The sequence below is a fragment of the Halichoeres trimaculatus genome, unplaced genomic scaffold, assembly GCF_033239565.1.
Source record: "Halichoeres trimaculatus isolate MK-OKI-2021-1 unplaced genomic scaffold, fHalTri1.1 fHalTri1_scaffold_16, whole genome shotgun sequence".
In the NCBI taxonomy this organism is placed as follows: Eukaryota; Metazoa; Chordata; class Actinopteri; order Labriformes; family Labridae; genus Halichoeres; species Halichoeres trimaculatus.
Genome location: NW_027437194.1, coordinates 6,245,406 through 6,264,676, shown reverse-complemented (window position 1 = coordinate 6,264,676; position 19,271 = coordinate 6,245,406). Strand labels below are relative to the sequence as shown.

General features: G+C 39.4%; 1 protein-coding gene across 3 annotated transcripts in view; it reads right to left on the bottom strand.

Annotated features, from left to right (window-relative positions):
• Positions 1 to 9,764, bottom strand: part of dpysl2b (dihydropyrimidinase like 2b) — a 47,490-nt gene extending 37,726 nt beyond the window's left edge. Inside the window, exons 1-2 of one of the 3 annotated variants that reach the window (XM_074690070.1) lie at positions 9,618 to 9,764; positions 8,913 to 9,316 (exon numbers count right to left, since the gene is read on the bottom strand). In XM_074690070.1, the coding sequence (XP_074546171.1) occupies positions 8,913 to 9,179 (267 nt within the window). In that variant the 5' untranslated portion in view covers positions 9,180 to 9,316; positions 9,618 to 9,764. The other 2 variants (XM_074690069.1, XM_074690072.1) reach the window with 2 other exon arrangements.
• Positions 9,765 to 19,271: the final 9,507 nt, after the last annotated feature.

The window sequence follows — 19,271 nt, the reverse complement described above, 5'->3', positions numbered from 1 at the left end:
TTAGGTCTTACTTAATCACTGCAGGGACTACAACCCTCCTTCTAATCCTCTGATCCCTCCTCCTGCACTCTCCAGGGAGCTGAGAGGAGAGTGATTCACCTAAGAGGATTTCTGCTTTCACCAGACACCAATCAAACCATCGCCACAGTCCAAACCACAGAGTGAAGTCATCTAAGTATGCAACAGTGCCAGACACTGAATATGAGCTTTTGAAACAGAGAGACGGGACTTTTCACCTTATTGTTACTTTTGTCCTAGCAAACCACAACAAACATCAAACAAATCAGAGCTGGTGTTTTTACATCTTCTCCTTGAATTTGCTTCATTTGAAAACTGTTTACATATAACCCAAGTTTTTTTTATTTTTAATTTTATCATCAAGGATTTTACTAGGAATGTTTGGAACCACTTTTTTCAGACCGATACCAGTACAAGTACTCCCTCGAGTACTCACCAATACAGAGTACTGATACCGCTAGTTTTTTTGATACATAAATTTTAAATTAACAGTGACAAGGGATGGGTACCTTCCACTTTTGAAATGATGAACCCATGTTTCACAGCAGCAATGATGCCCGGTATCTGGCAATTGGTACCGGTACTCAAAGGTACCAATTTTTGGTACTTTTTTGTGTTTATGTGGTAAGAAATAGCAATTTATTTAATAATAAAATATATTTTTTTACAATTTAACAAATTTATTCTTCAATATATAACCTTGAAATGCTGTGTTCATGTCCAGCATGGAAAATCGCCTACTCGTCCACTCCCTCACAGTCACAAAGATGCATTTAGGTACCTAAACATGGTATCTTTTGACTCTACATGAATCAATATGCGGTACTTTTGACTAAATTTGGTTGGTACTAGGGATAGGTCCCTTTCACATTTGAAACGATACGACACCGATGCTCGGTACCTGGCAATCATTATCGGTACTCAACAGTACCAATTTTCAAAATGTTTGTGTTTATGTGGTAAAAAAATATCTTTTTTTAAATAATCAAATCTCTTTTTTTTCACAATTTAACATATTTAGTCTTCAATATATAACCTTGCAATGCTGTGTTCATGTCCAGCATGGAAAATCGCCTACTCTTTCACTCCCTCAAAGTCACAAGGATGCGTTTAGGTACCTAAACATGGTACCTTTTGATTTTATGTGAATTGGTATCCAGTACTTTTGACTAAATTCAGTTGGTATCTATAAAAGTACCTAATTTGGTACCCACCCCTAACAGTGACAGATTATTTTGATTAAAGAAAACACATTCACTCGGCCATTAAGTCCAAAATAAAACACTAACAAACTTACAACTGTCAAAGCAAAGCAAACTGAAGTGCAGCATAAAACAGTTCAACTGTTAACTCTCCCTGGTTGATTCATGTTGTCTGAACAGGACTAGGAAAAGGTACATATCCCTATATAGTACCAAGCACGATTCACGTAAAATCAAAAGGTACCTGTTTTGGTACCTAAATGCATCCTTGTGACTGTGAGGGAGTAGAATATTGGGCAATTTTCCATGCTGGACATGAACACAGCATTGCAGGTTTATAAACTGAAGAATAAATTAAAAAGCTTTCAGATTTTATTATTAAACAAATTAGTATTCATTTTCACATAAACACACACTAAAGCACCAAAATTTGGTGCTGTTGAGTACCAATACTGATTGCCAGGTACCGGGCATCAGTACTGTATCATTTCAAATGTCAAAGGGGCCCATCCCTGAACAGGACCTGACCTGGTGTAAGCAAGTAGTGGCAACTGCTGGCGAGAAGGACTTACTCCATGTAAGATTTTCTTGCGTTGAGTATCGGCTGCTGGTATCGGCAGCATTCAAGAGTACTGGTACCCTGAAAATACGCTGGTATCGGCCGGAGACTGGTCCCTGGTATTGGACTCGCCCATCCCTAGATTTTTCATGTCATGATTTTTTTTCTTTAGGTTCTGACTTCCTTTCACAATAAATTATTCATGAACTGTATTTGATAAATGTATTCCATTCGTAATCATATGAAAAAGTTAATCAACTGAGTGATCTGCTGAAATCAAACATAAATAAAAACCTCCACCAGATTTGTCCTTGAACATTTGAATATTAAGCGAGAGTGTTTGATGTGCAGAGCTGCAGCACACAGCGCTCAGACATAGGAGGCGTGGAGAAAGGACCCCTGGGAGTGTCAGCCACCCACCCTGAACGCCTCTCTCTGCAGAGATGTACTGGGACACTAATTTAACTTTGCAGATTGACTCTTATCTGTCCCTGCATGGACAATCTGGTGACAAACTTCTTTCTTACAGTAAAAAAAAATAAGAATCCAAATGAAATCAGATTTTTTCAGCACTGTCATGCACTCACTTTGGAGTCAGATTAGCTTTTCAGTCATGCGTCCTTTTGCTCTTAACTTTACAAAGAGGCCTGAGTCATGAGACACAGCTCCATCTGCTTTGTAATGAGACAATTTGAAACATTTGATCCTGTGATTTCACATCAATTAGACTTCTTTCTGATCCTCTCTGCCTCTGTAGCTCAATGCATCTTCCCTGCACAGCTGAGAGGGCAGCGTGGAAGGAAATAGGACCCAATGTCCCCTCCCTTCCCTTGGCCCCCTCCCTTCCCCTCCCTATTCTCTACTTTCCATTGAACTACAACCACCAACACCATCCCTGCAGCTCCGCTATGAATCCAGGGAAACAATCTATCCCTGACCCAGTGTCACCTTAACTGTTTCCTTAAATGCGTAAAACTCAATCGGAGTTAAAGGCTGTTTTTTCTAAAGTGAAAGGAAAGCTTGGGAGGAGGAAATCCAGCCGGGAAGTGAGCGTTAGAGCGGATGCAGGGAAGCATTTGCCCCAGCTGTCGCTGTGCAGTGATACCCGGCCACCAGACACACCGCCTAACAAAGACCACCGGCGTGAAATCTCAACTGTCATGCAAGCATACCAAGACAAAGACGAGAGGACTGAGTGAGCCTGCAACAGAAAGGAGCAGTTTTAGGTCAGCTCAGTCCAACTCAGAGAGGAGCACTTGGCGCAAAGATGCTGCAAAATCACGTTTTATAGCCTCTGTAGCCGCGCTGATTTATCGATCCTAAGGGGGGTGTTGTCTCCCGGAAGTTAGAATAAAATAAAGTCGCATCTGCAGACATGCATCTACAAACTGAGTGATTTTCTCCTGCTTAGATAAACGGAGAGGCGCAGCGACGCATGCCGCCCCGGTGACATCCTGCACCCACACCCGCAGGCCCACGCGACCAGACACCGGACACCAGACCCGGTCCAATCTCAGCCACTTCCTATCTAAAAGCAGCCCAACACTCACTGTGATGCGGGGGATGTTCTTCTTGCCCTGATAGCCAGACATCTTCACCGGTGCTTCGTCCTGCGCTGCGCCCTGGAACCGCAATCTGTGTAACGGGATGTGCGGATTACTGCCGCTCGCCGGGTCAAAAGGAGGAGGATGATGATGAAGAATGTGAAGAAAAAGCCGGGAAGCTTGCAGCTGATCCACAAACGTAAAGAATCAAACTCAGTTTCAGCTCCGGATCGCGTCCTAGCAGCCTCCCGGTCCCCGCCGATGCACCAACAGCCTTCCTTCCCAGACGGAGTCAGACAAGAGGGGAGGGAAAGACCACTCGCGAGCCTCTTCCCATAAAAGAACCCTACGGAGCATGCGCAGAGCCTCGCCCTGCTCCATTGACAGGAGAGAGCCACTAATGCCATCAATTGCTCTCCCTGGATTAGTTGAGGCAGAGTGCAGCAAGTGAACAGAGGAACAGCCAGCAGCCATCTTAACTCCTCTCACTCCTTCAGTTCCTGTTTGAATAATTAACTATCAATAAAACTGTTAAATATCAGAATCAGCACAGGGTGTGGTCATGCCCAGTGCAGGTTTTCTAGATTGTGAATAAAGTTTGTCAGACAGTTTGGCTTCCCTCAATCTCAACTTACTTTGTAGATTTGACTGAAAACAAAACCCTGACTTTGTTGTGATATATTTGGGCCTTGAACATGGAAAATAATGGTCTTTCATGTGATTACATAGTAAAATGAGATGTACAGTAAGAAATAGAGACCAAAAACTAAAGAAAAAACTTTGCACTGATGCTATTTACTTCCAGACACAGAAAAGTCCATTTAAGATCCTAGGTTTAGTGTCGTTACTGACATTTATTGTTGTCGGACCAAAGTTTAATGCCATTGCTGATATTTATTGTTGTCAGATCTAGGTTTAGTGTCATTGCTGACATTTTCTGTTGTCATCAGATCTTGGTTTAGTGTCATTGCTCAGAATATGTTATCTGACCTGGGTTTAGTGTCATTGTTGACATTTTTTGTTGTCAGACTTAGGTTTAGTGTATTTGCCTACATTTATTGTTGTCGAACCTCGGTTCAGTATTATTACTGACATTTTTTGTTGTCGGAACTAGGTTTAGTGTCATTGCTGACATTAATTGTTATCAAACCTAGGTTTAGTGTCATTGCTAAAATTATCAGTCTTCAGACCTAGGTTTTGTGTCATTGCTGACATTTATTGTCATACGACCTAGGTTTACTGTATTTGCTGACATTTATTGTTATCAAACCTAGGTTTAGTGTCATTGCTGACATTTATTGTCGTAGGACCTGGGTTTAGTGTCATTGCTGACATTTATTGTTATCAAACCTAGGTTTAGTGTCATTGCTGACATTTATTGTTATCAAACCTAGGTTTAGTGTCATTGCTGACATTTATTGTCGTAGGACCTAGGTTTAGTGTCATTGCTGACATTTATTGTCAGAGGACCTAGGTTTAGTGTCATTGCTGACATTTATTATTTCAAACCTAGGTTTAGTGTCATTGCTAAAATTAGCAGTCTTCAGACCTAGGTTTAGTGTCATTGCTGACATTTATTGTCGTACTACCTAGGTTTAGTTTCATTGCTAAAATTAGCAGTCTTCAGACCTAGGTTTAGTGTCATTGCTGACATTTATTGTCATACGACCTAGGTTAGTGTCATTGCTAAAATTAGCAGTCTTCAGACCTAGGTTTAGTGTCATTGCTGACATTTATTGTCGTACTACCTAGGTTTAGTTTCATTGCTAAAATTAACAGTCTTCAGACCTAGGTTTAGTGTCATTGCTGACATTTATTGTCAAACAACCTAGGTTTAGTGTCATTGCTAAAATTAGCAGTCTTCAGACCTAGGTTTAGTGTCATTGCTGACATTTATTGTCGTACTACCTAGGTTTAGTTTCATTGCTGACATTAGCAGTCTTCAGACCTAGGTTTAGTGTCATTGCTGACATTTTTTGTTGTTGTACTTGGGTAAACTATCATTACTGACATTTATTGCTATCAGACCTAGATTTAGTGTCATTGCTGACATTAGATCGTCTGTCATTGCTGACATGGAAGCCTGAGTTATAATTGTCATATTTCCTTTCTATCTCTACCAGTGGTTACCCCTCACTTGTATTTTCTTTACATTATTTCTGTGTCTTCTTTTTGAATTTATCTAGTGTTATGACTGTCAGTCATATGTTTGTAGCGCGGATGGAGAAGCGCTGTTTTGTTTGTTTCTCTCTCTGTCCTCTGTCTCTCTCTAGTTCTACTTGCCGCTCTCCTGCAGGTGTGACCTATGATTGGCTGAGGGGTGTGGGGACGCACCGGCTTCTGGTTGGAGGAGGACGTCACATGGCGGGCAGCGATTGGCCGGACTCGAATGACGGGGTTTTCAAAGGGGGTTCCGGTAGTTCGGACGCTGGCCCTTCTGCCTCACCACCGCCATTCGTCTGAGCTGTAATAGAACGTTGCCAATCTGTGTGTGTGTGCAGTCAGTATAAATCTGACTTTGTCAGATTTTGAAGACTACGATTGCAGTCGCGGTAGTAGGGGAGAACAGCGTGGGAAGGGGGATTTTTCTCCTGTTTTATGTTCAGGGAGTCAGTCCCAGGGTTTGTATGTTTTTTTTTAAACTCTAGTGTTAGGTAAGTTATTTTGATTTACCAGAGTGATTTTTGTTTGTTTCTTTGTTCGTTTGCTGTTCCTCCCTGAGGTAACCTAAAGGAAAAAAACAACCTTTTGAAAGAATAAAATATCGGGTTAAGACTGCAAACTTGATTCTATTTCTTCGTTTCTGTGTTGAGACGCTCTGGTGGTGAGACAGGAGAGGTCACTTTATGTTATTTCCCAGCACCCCTAGACTGGGTCATAACACTAGAATCATTGGGCTCACCTCAGGTAAGTATTTTTATCATAGCTATGGGGTGTATTTATAATTCTTAACGCCATCCTACCCCCTACTTTATTTTTAGAAAACACTTTTAGCTCCTGTACAGGATCGAAACGAACAAAGGTGTAAGAGGTACTGCTTTAGCCACAGGGGGCGCCAAAAATGACTCAAAGAGAAAATTATCACAGGAGCTTTAGGGCCCGTTAACACGACAACGTTTCAACCAGAAACACTCAAACACAGTGAAAAAAAAATCTGTGTTTACACAAAAACACAGACAGACTGAAAACGCTGTAGTAAGCATGCCAGGCCTGTGGTTGGCGCTATAACTGTCTAGCTTAGGAGCAGCTTTTGGTAGATCTCCACTGAAGTAGAGTTGGGCCGATCATCTGGTGTATTGGGGAACGCCAAGAACAGAAGTGGAGGAGCAGATGCTCATTATGTGGAAAGACAGTCAGCAGATTGAACAACACAAGCACGACATGTTAGCCCGCAAAGATAGAAACTACAGCGTGACTGTTTACATGGCAATGATGTAAGCAGGAGGCCATTTTCAAAAGTTTGCATTTCAGATCAGCTAAAACACTGTTTACATGTAAACATGAGGCCGAAATGCAATGATACTTTTGCGTTTTACCCTTAAACCATTTTCGTGCAAACGGCCCCTTAAACTACTTTGTTCAACCTGTGTTTTACAGCGGCAAATGGTTCAAAAAGTCAGAAGACTTTCCCAAATATGTCACAAACAGAGTAAAAGGAAGCTAATATTACCAGCAGACTTAGTTACATGCCAACAAGCCACAAAAAGATTTTTGCAAATGCAGGTAGATGTGTTTCTTTGTATTCAGTCTGTATGGGTATGAGTGGATGTCTAGTTTTTTCTTTCCTCTGAGGACGTGTTTTCTGTCTTTACCAAACCTCTGGTCTAAAAATATGAGGCAATGAAGAAATGCTTTAATCTGCAGTTCATCAAGTGTCCACTAGAGGCTGGCTCTGGAAGCACCAGATACTACATACACACCCACCCAAAAAAAGCCATTTTCACAGCAGAAATAAACATATTTACAGCCTGGTAGTCTGAAAAGTCTGTGTCTCTGACAGCATACACTCTGCGAGGGGCTGAATTTTTTCTAACTCAGCAGTTTAGAGGATATTAAGAACACGAGTTTGTCCAATCAGAGGCACAGCTCAGCTGATTGACAGGCAGGTGACCTACAGCTGTTAGTGTGGAGACTCAAAGCCCCACTAATTTGTATTGAATCATATTCTACACAAACCAAGGGTCGTATCAAATGCACTATGTCTCAAAACATTGGCCAGAGGGTGAATTAATCATATCCATTTATGTCATATCAATAACCGCTGTATGTGCTATATTTACATTTATATTCTTCACTTGTAGAGACTATTCTGTCTGGATTTTAGTCACTGGGGTATGGGAGGGAGTTGTTTTTGATGCGCTTCTTAAAGATTGTCCAATTCAGAATTGTGGTTGCCTCGTTTCTTTAGTTTTTTTATCCACAGGACACACAAATAGACAACTTACTCCATTAATGAGTTAGAAACGAGAGGTGTAGCAGTAAAAACCGTGTGGTCCACCCTAAAGTGCCCCCAGTGGTGATTGTGTAAGTGACCAAAAAAAAAAAAAAAAAAAAACGAGCCAAGTAAAAAAGCTCATATACCGCTCAATTTAGCATTCTGTAAGAATGCAAAAACACATTTAAACATGTGTTGTACAATTGTAAATTAATTCAGGCTGTAAGGGGTTAACTAGGTATTCAAACTAACTTGTCGAGCAATAAAGGTATATCATCACTGCAGTTTTCTTTAACCACCCTTTAAAACATTATTCTAAGGAGGATGCTATCAGTTTAGCTGCATCTCTTGTCAAATCATATCAAATGCTCATTCTTCTGTCAGAGTACAGTAGATCAAACTGTGCATGTTAGACTTAAATATATAAGAGAGATAAAAGAGGGGAGGTAAAGGGTGGATCATGTGGTTCCTAATCAATAATGTTACATGATACCAGGGCTCAAAACTCTCCACAAAGCTTTTAACATCCTGAGTGCAGAAATAATGAGTAAAGGAAACACTTGTACATCTGGTGCCACGGTTAACCTACCCCTGCTTTAAAAAAAAAAAAATGGATGATGAGTTTGAAGCAGTGGAGAAGTTCCTGCAAGTCATGCTGCTACATCTTCACTGGGTCCACACCCTGACATCAGGTCCTAAATGCACAAGCACCATGATGCTGCAACCCTGCCCATGCACATGTATAGGTCCCTTTGAAACCAGGTCTGTGCTTGTTTTGACTGGTTAGCCCTGCAGGTGTTTGCACATCAGAAATGCACAGGTTGGTTGATTCACACTGTGCTGTGTTTGGTTAAAAGAGGGGATCAAATCAAACCAGCTAACAGGAGCCACTCCCTCTGGCAGCAGCTCTGCATGGTGGGCCCTTTATCAACTCTGCTACATGACAAGGCTTTCTGGGAAATGTAGTCCGAGCAAGTTGTCTGGTCTCCTGTGCGTTGGCTGCACAAAATAAACTCATGTGTGTGGGTGGCAGGGTTTGCAATAACAAGAATATTAAAACAGTTTTAATAAAAGATGGCGTAGGTGTGAAAAGCTGGATGAAAAAATGGCCAAATGTAAGATATGAGAAGCAATAAGAGTTGAGAGGAAATTACCTTTTTATCGTCTAGATTCTGCAGAGCTTCTTTCCCTGTGCTCAGCCGGATCTCCACCTTCTTCGGTGTAGAGATGTCGGTCTGCCGGTCAATGACTCGGCCGTCACTCTTACCCCTGCACGCCGAGAGCGCATCAAAGTCCAGCGTCTTGCTGTCCGAGGAGCCTTCCACTGGGCAGAACATGCCACAGAACTGCTGCCTCGGCCTGGCAGGGCTGTCAGAGCCCATGCTCCGGAAAAAGGATGGTACTTCCCCGGCGGTCGACATGCCTGTGTGGCTGGAGGCTGGAGGCTGAGGTTCCCGGGGAGAGGATGCACAGATGCTCAGACTCAGCTTCTGTTATTTATTTATTTTTTCCCTCCTGGAGCCACCGCCTTTTCTGCTTTCAAACGCAGGTGGTCGCTCTGTGACAAAAAAAAAAACGCAAATGAATCTCTTAGACTAATGGTGCATGAAATTTCTCCCACAGTGAGGAGAAAGGCGCGGTAAATCTGCGTAATGACACCAATCCGTTGTTTCCCCTTGTCTATGATCCTCCTACAGATCTGCAAACAGTTTTGATTTGCTTACTCATGAGTCAACACCAGCTTCTAGCCTGCAGCCAATCCTGAGTTAAAAGTCAGCATATGAGAGCCACAGTGAAGCTTTGCCACTATAAATATCCAATAGGCAACAGAAGGTGGATGCTCCCCGAGGAGGGATTACCTGAAGCCCGTGGGAACCCGCGCAGAGACGGACTGGAGCGCGTCAGATGCGATCAGTCCGGAAATTGTCGCTCCTGCCTGGTCCAAACTACAGATCTGCCTCTGAGTCTGTGAGTGTGAGAGTTGAGTAATTTGACAAGTAGATGACACAGAGCTGTGGTTTTTGAGGGGCGTGTCTGATCAAAGTTGGAGGTCAGGAGGGGATCAGCACCTTGGAGAGCTCCCACAACTGTCACACCCAGTACAACAATGAGGGGCGCTGTCCCTTCAGCACCACACCCTGCAGACACACTCACACACTCACACATTTTAAATATTTGATGGAGTCTCAGCTGTTTGACTTGGACACACACACACACACACACACACACACACACACACACACACACACACACACACACACACACACACAGTTCAGCTCTATGTAAAAATGTACTTTAAGTCATGTGCTGCTGAGTGGTTTATGTCAATATGTGTGGAAAGCCATAATTTAAGATTCACGATGATTTTTTTCCTCACTCTAACTGCTTGTTAGAGAAAAATGTGGGTGATTTTGGCGACTGTAACTCCTCCTGACTCATTCCTTCATTGTTAAACTAAAAGTTATGGTGGAGAATAAAAGCTTCTCCTCTCTTCAACCAGACTCATCTGTTGTAAGCTGTAGTTTTTAATGCTTGAATATGAGTAGAAATGACAGTTTTATAAGTAAAACAAGGAGATTCATCTTGTTGTTTGTTAGAGGAGAGCTGTCATTTTAACACATTATTCACGCAGTGTGTTAGATTGTTTCACCATGGGATATGATAATACTTCATTGATCCCCAACACATTCAGATGTTGAAGGACCCATATGTAGTGAGGATTTGATATTTCATATGTGAATTCTTCTACAGATTGTATGTAGACATAGTAAACTGCTGTTATAGATGGCTGACACAAAATGCAAACCAAGGAGTTGGAGTTGGAGTAGCTAATGGGCTCAAGATCCTTATCAATCATATTCCCATACAGGGCCAGGTGTCTGCTCCAATGATCAGTGTACTATGTTTGGCTGATCTAGATAGGGTCTGTAAAACTGTACAACTTGAAGCTGCTGTTCTTAAAAAACAAGTCCCAGCTTTTTTTTAGTGAGCCTGAGAACCATCTCGGAAGTGGAAACTATGCTCTACAAACAAGGAATATCAATCTGAGAAAAGTGTTTCCTCATCCCTGGAAACATTTGCTGATACTTTCCAAAAGGATTTTTTTAATGTTTTCTTTGTTTTTTTGTTTGTTTTTGTTGTGTGCTTTTTTTTTTTTTTTTTTTTTTTTTGTTGTTGTTTTTTTCTTCCTGTTTGGTTTTGTTTTTGTATTTGTTTGTTTGTTTTGTTTTTGTTTTTATTTGGGTTGTTTTTGGGTTTTTTTTAATTAGTTTTCTTGTTTGTTTTGTTTTTATATTTATTTTGTTTTGTTTTGTTTTTGTTTTGTTTTTTTGTTTTGCTTTTTTTATTTGTTTTGTTTTGGTTTTGGTTAGTTTTTTGGTGATATTTGTTTCTTTGTGTGTTTTCGTTTGTTTTTTTTTTTTGTTGTTTTGTTTTGTTTTGGTTTTGTTAGTTTTTTAGTGATGTTTGTTTCTGTTTGTTTTCATTTGTTTGTTCTTGTTTTTTTATTTTTGTTGTATTTTGTTTTTTGTTAGTTTTTTGGTAGTATTTTGCTTGTTTTATTTGTTTTTGTTAGTTTTAGTTTTTGGTTTTTTTTTGTTTTTGTCAGTTTTTGTAATGTTTAATTGGTATTGTTTATATCTTTGTGTGTTTTTTGTGTTTTTGTTTTTATTTTTCTTTTTTTTTTTTTATTTCTTCATCTATTTTCTTTGTTTGTTTTTCCCGCATGACTATCATTTTCTAATAAGTCTCTGATATTATATAGCTTCCATTTCACCTCTCTAGCTTTTGATATAACTTTACTCTTTCAGTGTGTGCGGTTCACAAATCAAAGTGCTCAAACAATATGTGGTACCCTTTGGACTAGTGTACTTCCATATCCAGGGATGTAAAAATAATAATAATAATAATAATAATAATAATAATGATATCTCTTGTATTCTTTATGTGTGAGACTTTTTTGTTTGGTCCATACTCTTAGAAATAGGGATCCAAAGTCTTTCATACAAAGGTGAGGTTTAATCAATAGTTCTTGTGATCCTGTGTAACACTAGTTGGATCAGTTTATAACAATACATAAAACAACATGTGTGCACATTCAAAAAATTCCTACTAAGCTTCACACACTAAGTAACTAAATAATGAATGAAGTGACAATGTAAAGTCAGAGAATAATGTGTGTGTGGTTTACGATGGACGTCTTTATTTACTGAGGCCCAGCAGAGGACGTTGGGCTGTACGGTATAAATACCACAGTGCTGCATGGTGATCAATACAGTGATGGAGCAGCTTAGCCTAACACACACTTTTAATTCCTGACTCAGATTTTACCAGACTGAACCCTCCCCGAAGAGTGGCCATGGAAAACATTTTAACACAGAGCCCATGTCAGCCCAGTTTCCATAACAACGTGGTGGGCAGCAAATGGCTTTGCTGCTTCTGTTTCCTCTCCCAGGGGCTGATGTGTGTGTGTGATGGTGTGTATGAGAGTGTGTGGGTGGTCATTCTCTTCATCTCTGCAGGAAAGGGTTACTGAGTCTAATGTCTGAATGTCAAAGATAAAAATGTCAGAGGTGTCGCCACGCCCCAAGGCCCAGACACTGCATTGACACCCTCCCAGTTGATCTGTTGTCCATCGAATCAAAAGCAAAAAAAAAAAAAAAAACTCCCCAGCCGGGCAGAGATGGAGCGATGAGGGGGGGTGGGATAATAGGAGGGAAAGTTGGCATCATGCCTGGTAAACAGTTGCAGGAGCAGGGAGGGGGGAGTCGGGTCTCTGTGCAGGAAGGGCATGGTCCTGGCATCCAGGAACAGATGTAGGACAAGTTGTGAGATCAGCAGAATGAGAAGACGCTGTAATCTGCTGCTCTCAGAGAGAAAGTACTGGAACTTCTCTGGAGATAACAATGTTAGTTCCACTAGATTGATTTTACACGGCAGTTTGTCAATCCGATTAAGGTCACGTAAATAAACCCTGAGCTAAAAGAGAAAGCAGGTCCAGAGGAAATCTCAGTGAAATTTGTCTGTTTGTGTTATTTAGTGGCTCAGGCTTTGGCAAAACCTCATCAAGAGAAGTGAGAGTGTCAGAGCTGTTAGTGGGCAGTCAGTGGGGTGCACCCTGGATATGTGGCAGTCCATCACAGGGTGGCAGGAAGAGACAAACAACCTGTCACACCACATTTTTAGGGAATTTCAAGCTACTAAAAAGCTTCGCTTCTATGTTTTATAGACCGTAAAGATGAAGATAAACTCCTTGTTGGCGATCACTCTTGTTTGTTCTTTCAAATATTAATGTGTCCATGACATTAGACTGGGGAGCACAATTTTTGTTGACTCAGGACTGACTTCTTGACCAATTTTTGGGTGCAAAACCCAAAACTGATCTCGTTTTTTTCTCTATCACATCAGGTTTTTGAAGTATAGGCTCCCTGATTTCTTATTTGACAAATATGTGCTTGTTTTATAAAAATCTTAAAATATTGACATGCAATGAAATATGAAGGAAACAGGCGCACTACTGCAATGTTTGTTCAATACTATTGTGTTTTTACAAAGGATATGGCTACTGGAGAAGCTACACTGCAAAAAAAACTGAAATCTTTCCAAGCGTTTTTGTCTTGATTTCAGTGGAATGCGTTGTTTTTAGACTTAATATGAGCCACATTCACCTGACCAGTCCAGAAAAATGTCTTATTTTAATTTACATGAAGACAAAAATGAGGTCTACATTTTTTTCACTTGTTACAAGCAATTCAGATCTCATTTTTGTCTCTAAATAACTTTTAAAAAAATACTTTTTTCTGGACTGGGTAGTTGAATGTGGCTCATATCGAATATAACAATTTTTACTTAAAATAAGACAAAAACACTTGACAAGATTTCAGTTTTTGCAGTGTAGGTGTCAGTGGATTTGCAAAACCAACAACAGAAATGCAAAACCAACAACATAACTGAAGTACAGCCACAATGGAAGTTAAGAGGACAATTTTCCTTAAGCCTTGATAAGCTATGATAAATATAGCTCTAATGCTAATGTACATAGAGAAATATAACTACTATAACTACTCATTTACTTACTTTTACAACTTTTCTGTGTCGTTTTGGATGACTAACCTCTTTTAACTTCTGTTGTGATGTGACGTTTGCATTTGTGTTGTCGCTTTTACAAATTGTCTGACACTCACAGGCCACGGTACCAATTGGTGGACAAAACACAGCCAGCATCAGTGGTATCCACACATTTTTGAAGGGTAGGGGCGAAAATTTAAAAAAGGCAAATACAGCGAGAGGTTTGTTTCTGAGAGCACTTTAGTGCATATTTTTGCCACTCAAGAGAGCAGTCTATCATGTTTAACCAGCCAAAAGGGCAGTTTAGTGTGTTTAAGCTTCCAAGAGGGCATTTTACAACAACCAGGCTAGAAGAGGGGTCAATCAGATGGTTGGATGCAGTGGCGGACTGGGACTGAAAAGATAAAAACGCTCAGACCACCGGCCGGTTAGGGTCTGGAAAAGACCGGTCGTTCAGGAAAAGTCCCGCTTTCCCGATGGCCACCCCGCCCCTGGTGGGATGGTTGGGTGAAGGCATGGTTAGTTGGATTGTTGAGCTGCATAGGCATAAGGCCTCCTGCAACGTGTCATCACAGCTGAAGCTGGACCCATTAAGACAGTCGTTTTGAATTTCTGAGAAGATCCTGAAGGTTACAGATCAAAAAAGTCAAGTAGTAGACTGCGGCCCAATAACCATCAGATGTCATCTGACAGCACTGCCAGGACTTTAAGAATAAGAAAAAAAAACAACAAAGGTCTTGTCTCCTTCAACGCCACAAAATTACCTGTTCAGACTTTGCAAAAGAGCACCAAACATGGAACAGTGAAAGGTGGAAGAAAGTTTTAATTCTGACATCCTGTTTTGGCAGCTCTCTCTTTTTTGTCTGTTTCTTGTGATTTATTTGTCACTTTTTTTCATCATCTTTGCATTTGGAGTGGGTCATTACTTTGTATGGCTCATTTGTTGGTCATGGACACCAAACGTTTTGTGTTTTCAGTGATATTTTTACTTTTTGTTCCTGTGTTTGTCTGGAGATCCTACATGTGACCATGTCTGCATTGTTTACATGTAAAATCAGCTGTTAGCAGCCTTTAGCATGTCAGTGCTAACTGGTGCAAGGCCTGATGTTTTCCCACAAGGTGAGGAGAAGGCGGTGAGGATGGCGTGCTGGTTCTCAGGTGTGAGCTAAGAAGTGACGACATCGACCTGTCCTTCCATTCATCGTTATTGGGAACGTAACATCTATCTCCAGTAAGATGGACGAGCTAGCCATGCTAACCCAGCTGATCTCCCTGTCACTTTGTTCCAGAGGCAAAACTAATGTGGGAAGGTTGTAAATGATCATTTGAAGTATGCACTCTCCTCTCAGAAATCCATCTGGTGACAGCTACTGCAAAATAATTCTTCACAGAGTTTCAAGGTGCACTTGTAAGGATGGGTAGTTTTAATGTACATTTCAAATTCTTGAGAGAAAAAAAAATCATATAATAATTTGGATCTTGAAGATGGGAGAAACAACAAGAAAGTGTCACACCCTGCATGTCCTTTTCTTTTTGATGGATAAATATCAATTTCTAGATGTTTCTATATTTCTAATATTGTGTGTCTGCAGTCTGTGTCAGCTGTTTGAGCAGAGCTGATGCTCCTCATTTAAAAACCATGATCACTTTGATTTTCTGATTTATTTCTTATTATTGACCTGAGCTGTCAGGATTTCACATTTCATCACTCCTTGTCTTTATCTGGCAGAGAAATCTGCTGCAGTGAGTCCTGAGATGAGGATGAGGAGGAGAGTCTCTTCACCAGAAGAATGAAGCTGGCCACCACCCTGTAACCCATGGTAACGCCATCAGCTGCAGTGGGAGGAGCTACATGTCTACTGTGTCTGGATTGGACAGGAACAGGTGTGCTGAGGTTTCACACAGGGAGGATGGAGCAGGACTGGAGGAGGCTTTATTGACAAGGAGGAGGAAGAGGAGGAGGGGGGTTCAGATCAGTTATTGTTAAACTGATTAACACAGTGACATCATCTGTTGTTTCACCCTCAGATCAGGATTATATCTGCTCTTTCTATCTTTATTTACTGTGCTGATTCTGAAAGAATCTCACATGGACATTGAGTAGGGCTTTTTGTCTAATATATATATATATTTTTCTGTTAATAACTATATGTGCTGCCAGTAACATCAAATTATATCAACTTTCTCCAGATCCAACTGTCTCCATATAAGAAAAACAAGGGCCCTTATAAGTGTTCAGAGTTGTATTTAAGAAACATTTAGCCAATATATGAACTAATAACCTTTAGCCTTCTAAGACCCACCACTGTAGTAATTTTAAAAGTATTTTCATCTTTAAATTCACATAAATACAACCTATATATCCCAAGTTTTAACAATAAGTATTGGCTTATGCCTAAATTTCTACAGTAAATAAAATAGAATTGTGATAAACCTGAAAAAAGAATAATCACATATATTTAAAAAAAAAAAAAAAGTTGCACAGCTGTATCGCTAAAACTTGTAATGTAAAAACGATGTTTCTCCTGAAACTGGAGGAATTTTTTTTGGAGTCTTTGAATAACATAGTAAAAAAAAATATTATTGATAATATTATTGATATTAATTCTAAATGAAAAAATAAACAAATAAATCAATCAATAAATAACCAAATATATGGATTGAAATAAATAAATAAATTAATTAATCCATGAATAGATAAATACATATATAGATAAATAATTAAAAACATACAGATAAATTAATAATTCATATATCGATAGATACATAAATATATCGATAGATAAATAAATTGATTCATTAATATATCCATGAATAAATATATTGATAAATTAAATCCATAAATAAATAAATTAATTAATTAATCAATTAATTAATTAATTAACAAGAGTGCAATGAGATGACACCAACATCTAAACATACTATTTACAAAAGTGATATTAAATTAGTCATCCATAAAAAAGTTCATTTGGAAAATAATAATAATAATAATAATAATAATAATAATAATAATAATAATAATAATAATAATAATAATAATAAAAATAATAATAATAATAATAAAACAATTTGTACCAAACTTCATAACAGAGAAACACAAATAACTTCAAATTCACAACATGATGACATTTTTTTGTTTGTTTTTTTTTTGGCTTGTTTTTGTTTTTTCAAAGAAGGAAGTGCTGCAAACACCTGTGGTCTCCTCTAAACGTTTTCTGCTATGTGAGCTTTACTGTGTATTTCTACAAACCCATCACTGAAACAAAAAAATGCTTTTAAACACGTTAAATGTGTGAAATTTTAGTGTAACTCCTCAGATTTTATTTACAAAAAAATGATTGATCTATCTATTTTTGCAGAGTGTATCGAACTGCTGAAGGACTGCATCTTCACTTCCTGGCTAAGAATCTGTATCTTCACATCTGTTTCCTGCATTCGGTTCCTTGTTTTATCCATTTATGCATCTGAACTTTTAAATAGATATGAAGCATAGCAATAAAAAGGGTGTCTCTTAATAGAAACTCTGGCTTCACAGTTTTTGACAGTTTAATCATAGAAAATCTTTTACCAGGACCAATCAGGAGTAGACGGTCGCCATCAGCACTGCAGGGTGTTCACCACTGGAGTGCAGTGCTCCTCCAGTCAGACTCTCACAGCAGAATAACTGTTGATCCATGTGACTGACACCTCGCCACAGACAGCACTTTCAGGTCCTTCTTCTCTGGTTTCAAGTTGCTTACACATCCGGGTCACGGTGGGGGAAAGTCTGTTTGGTAAGGCTTCTGGGAAGAGGAACTTAACACCTTTGAAATGCTAGATTTGACAGGTGGGCTATAAACAGCAGACAAACAAACGGGTTTGTTACAGTAGAGCAGCTGAGGATTGGAAGAGCGGCAGAGATGGTAAACAATCTCAGCCTACACATGCTCTGCTTTACATCACTGGTCTGTTTGTGTGAGCTGCTATGAGCCTGTCAGCTAATAAACACATTCAATTAAAGATAAGTCCAGTTTCTGCTCACCTCGGCTGCTATTTCTCTCCAAAATGATCCGAGTCTGAAGGATCAGACTGAAGCTGTCAACAAGCGCTCAGAGGAATATTCCTCAGCTATGTGTGCTGACACGGCAAACACAAAGCTTCTGCTGATGCTGGACCTGAAACTTGTCCAAGAAAAATGTTGTTTGTGACAACAGCATAGGGACCCAGCAGAAACTGAAATCTTATCAAGTGATTTTGTCTTATTTTCAGTAGAAAATGTCTTTTTTGACTTAATATGAGCCTCATTCAACTGACATGTCCTGAAAAATGTCATGTTTGAAGTTATTTAAAGACAAAAATTAGGTCTGAATTGCTTGTAACAAGTAAAAAAAATCTGCCAATGGAACAAGAGACATTTGTTTGAAACTAGAATAATTTCTTTATACAAGAAACTTTTCTCTTGTTCAATTAGCAGATTTTTTTTACTTGTTCCAAGCGATTCAGACCTAATTTTCATCTTTATATAACTTGAAATAAGACATTTTTCTGGACTTGTAAGTTGAATGTGGTTCAATTTAAGTCTAAAATGACATTTTCTACTGAAAATGAGACAAAACACTTAGATTTCAGTTTTCTGCAGTGTAGAAATAAAGGGGAGAAAAGAGGACAGAAAAAGATTTCAGCCAAAAACTTGAGTGAATATCAACAACAAAACAATGAAGGTTCTGGCACAGACGTGGTAGTTAAAACATCCAGTGATGCATGTTTAAAGTGAAATCTTCAGACGAAGTTTACACGTCATGCACTGCAAAAATCTGAAATCTTATCAAGTGTTTTTGTCTTATTTTAAGTAAAATTTGTCTTATTAGACTTGATATGAGCCATATTCACCTGACCAGATCAAAAATGTGTTTTTGCTCAAGTTATTTAAAGACAAAAATGAGGTCTGAATTGTTTTTAACACGTAAAACAATCTGCAAATGGAACAAGACTGGTCATGTGAATGTGGCTCATATCAAGTGTAATAGGACAATTTTTGCAAGGCGCCAACCTGTTGGTTGTATCTGCCTGTTGCAGCAACTCTGTCTTTTTTTCTGTCTGTTTCTTGTGATTTTTACATCATTTAATGGTCACCTTTGTATTTGGAGTGAAACATTACTTTGTATGGCTCATTTGTTGGTCATGGACACCAAACTGGTTTTGTCTTCAGTGATATTTTTAGGATTTTTGCTCCTGTGTTTGTCTGGAGATCCTACATGTAACCATGGCCACATTGTTTAAATGTGAAATCAGCTGTTAGCAGCCTGTAGCATGTCAATGCTAACTGGTGCAAGGCCTGATGTTTCCCCACAAATGAGGAGAAGGAGGTGAGAATGACACGATGGTTCTCATGGACCTGTCCTTCCATTCATCATTATTGGGAACGTAAGATCTATCTTCAATAAGATGGACGAGCTAGCCATGCTAAC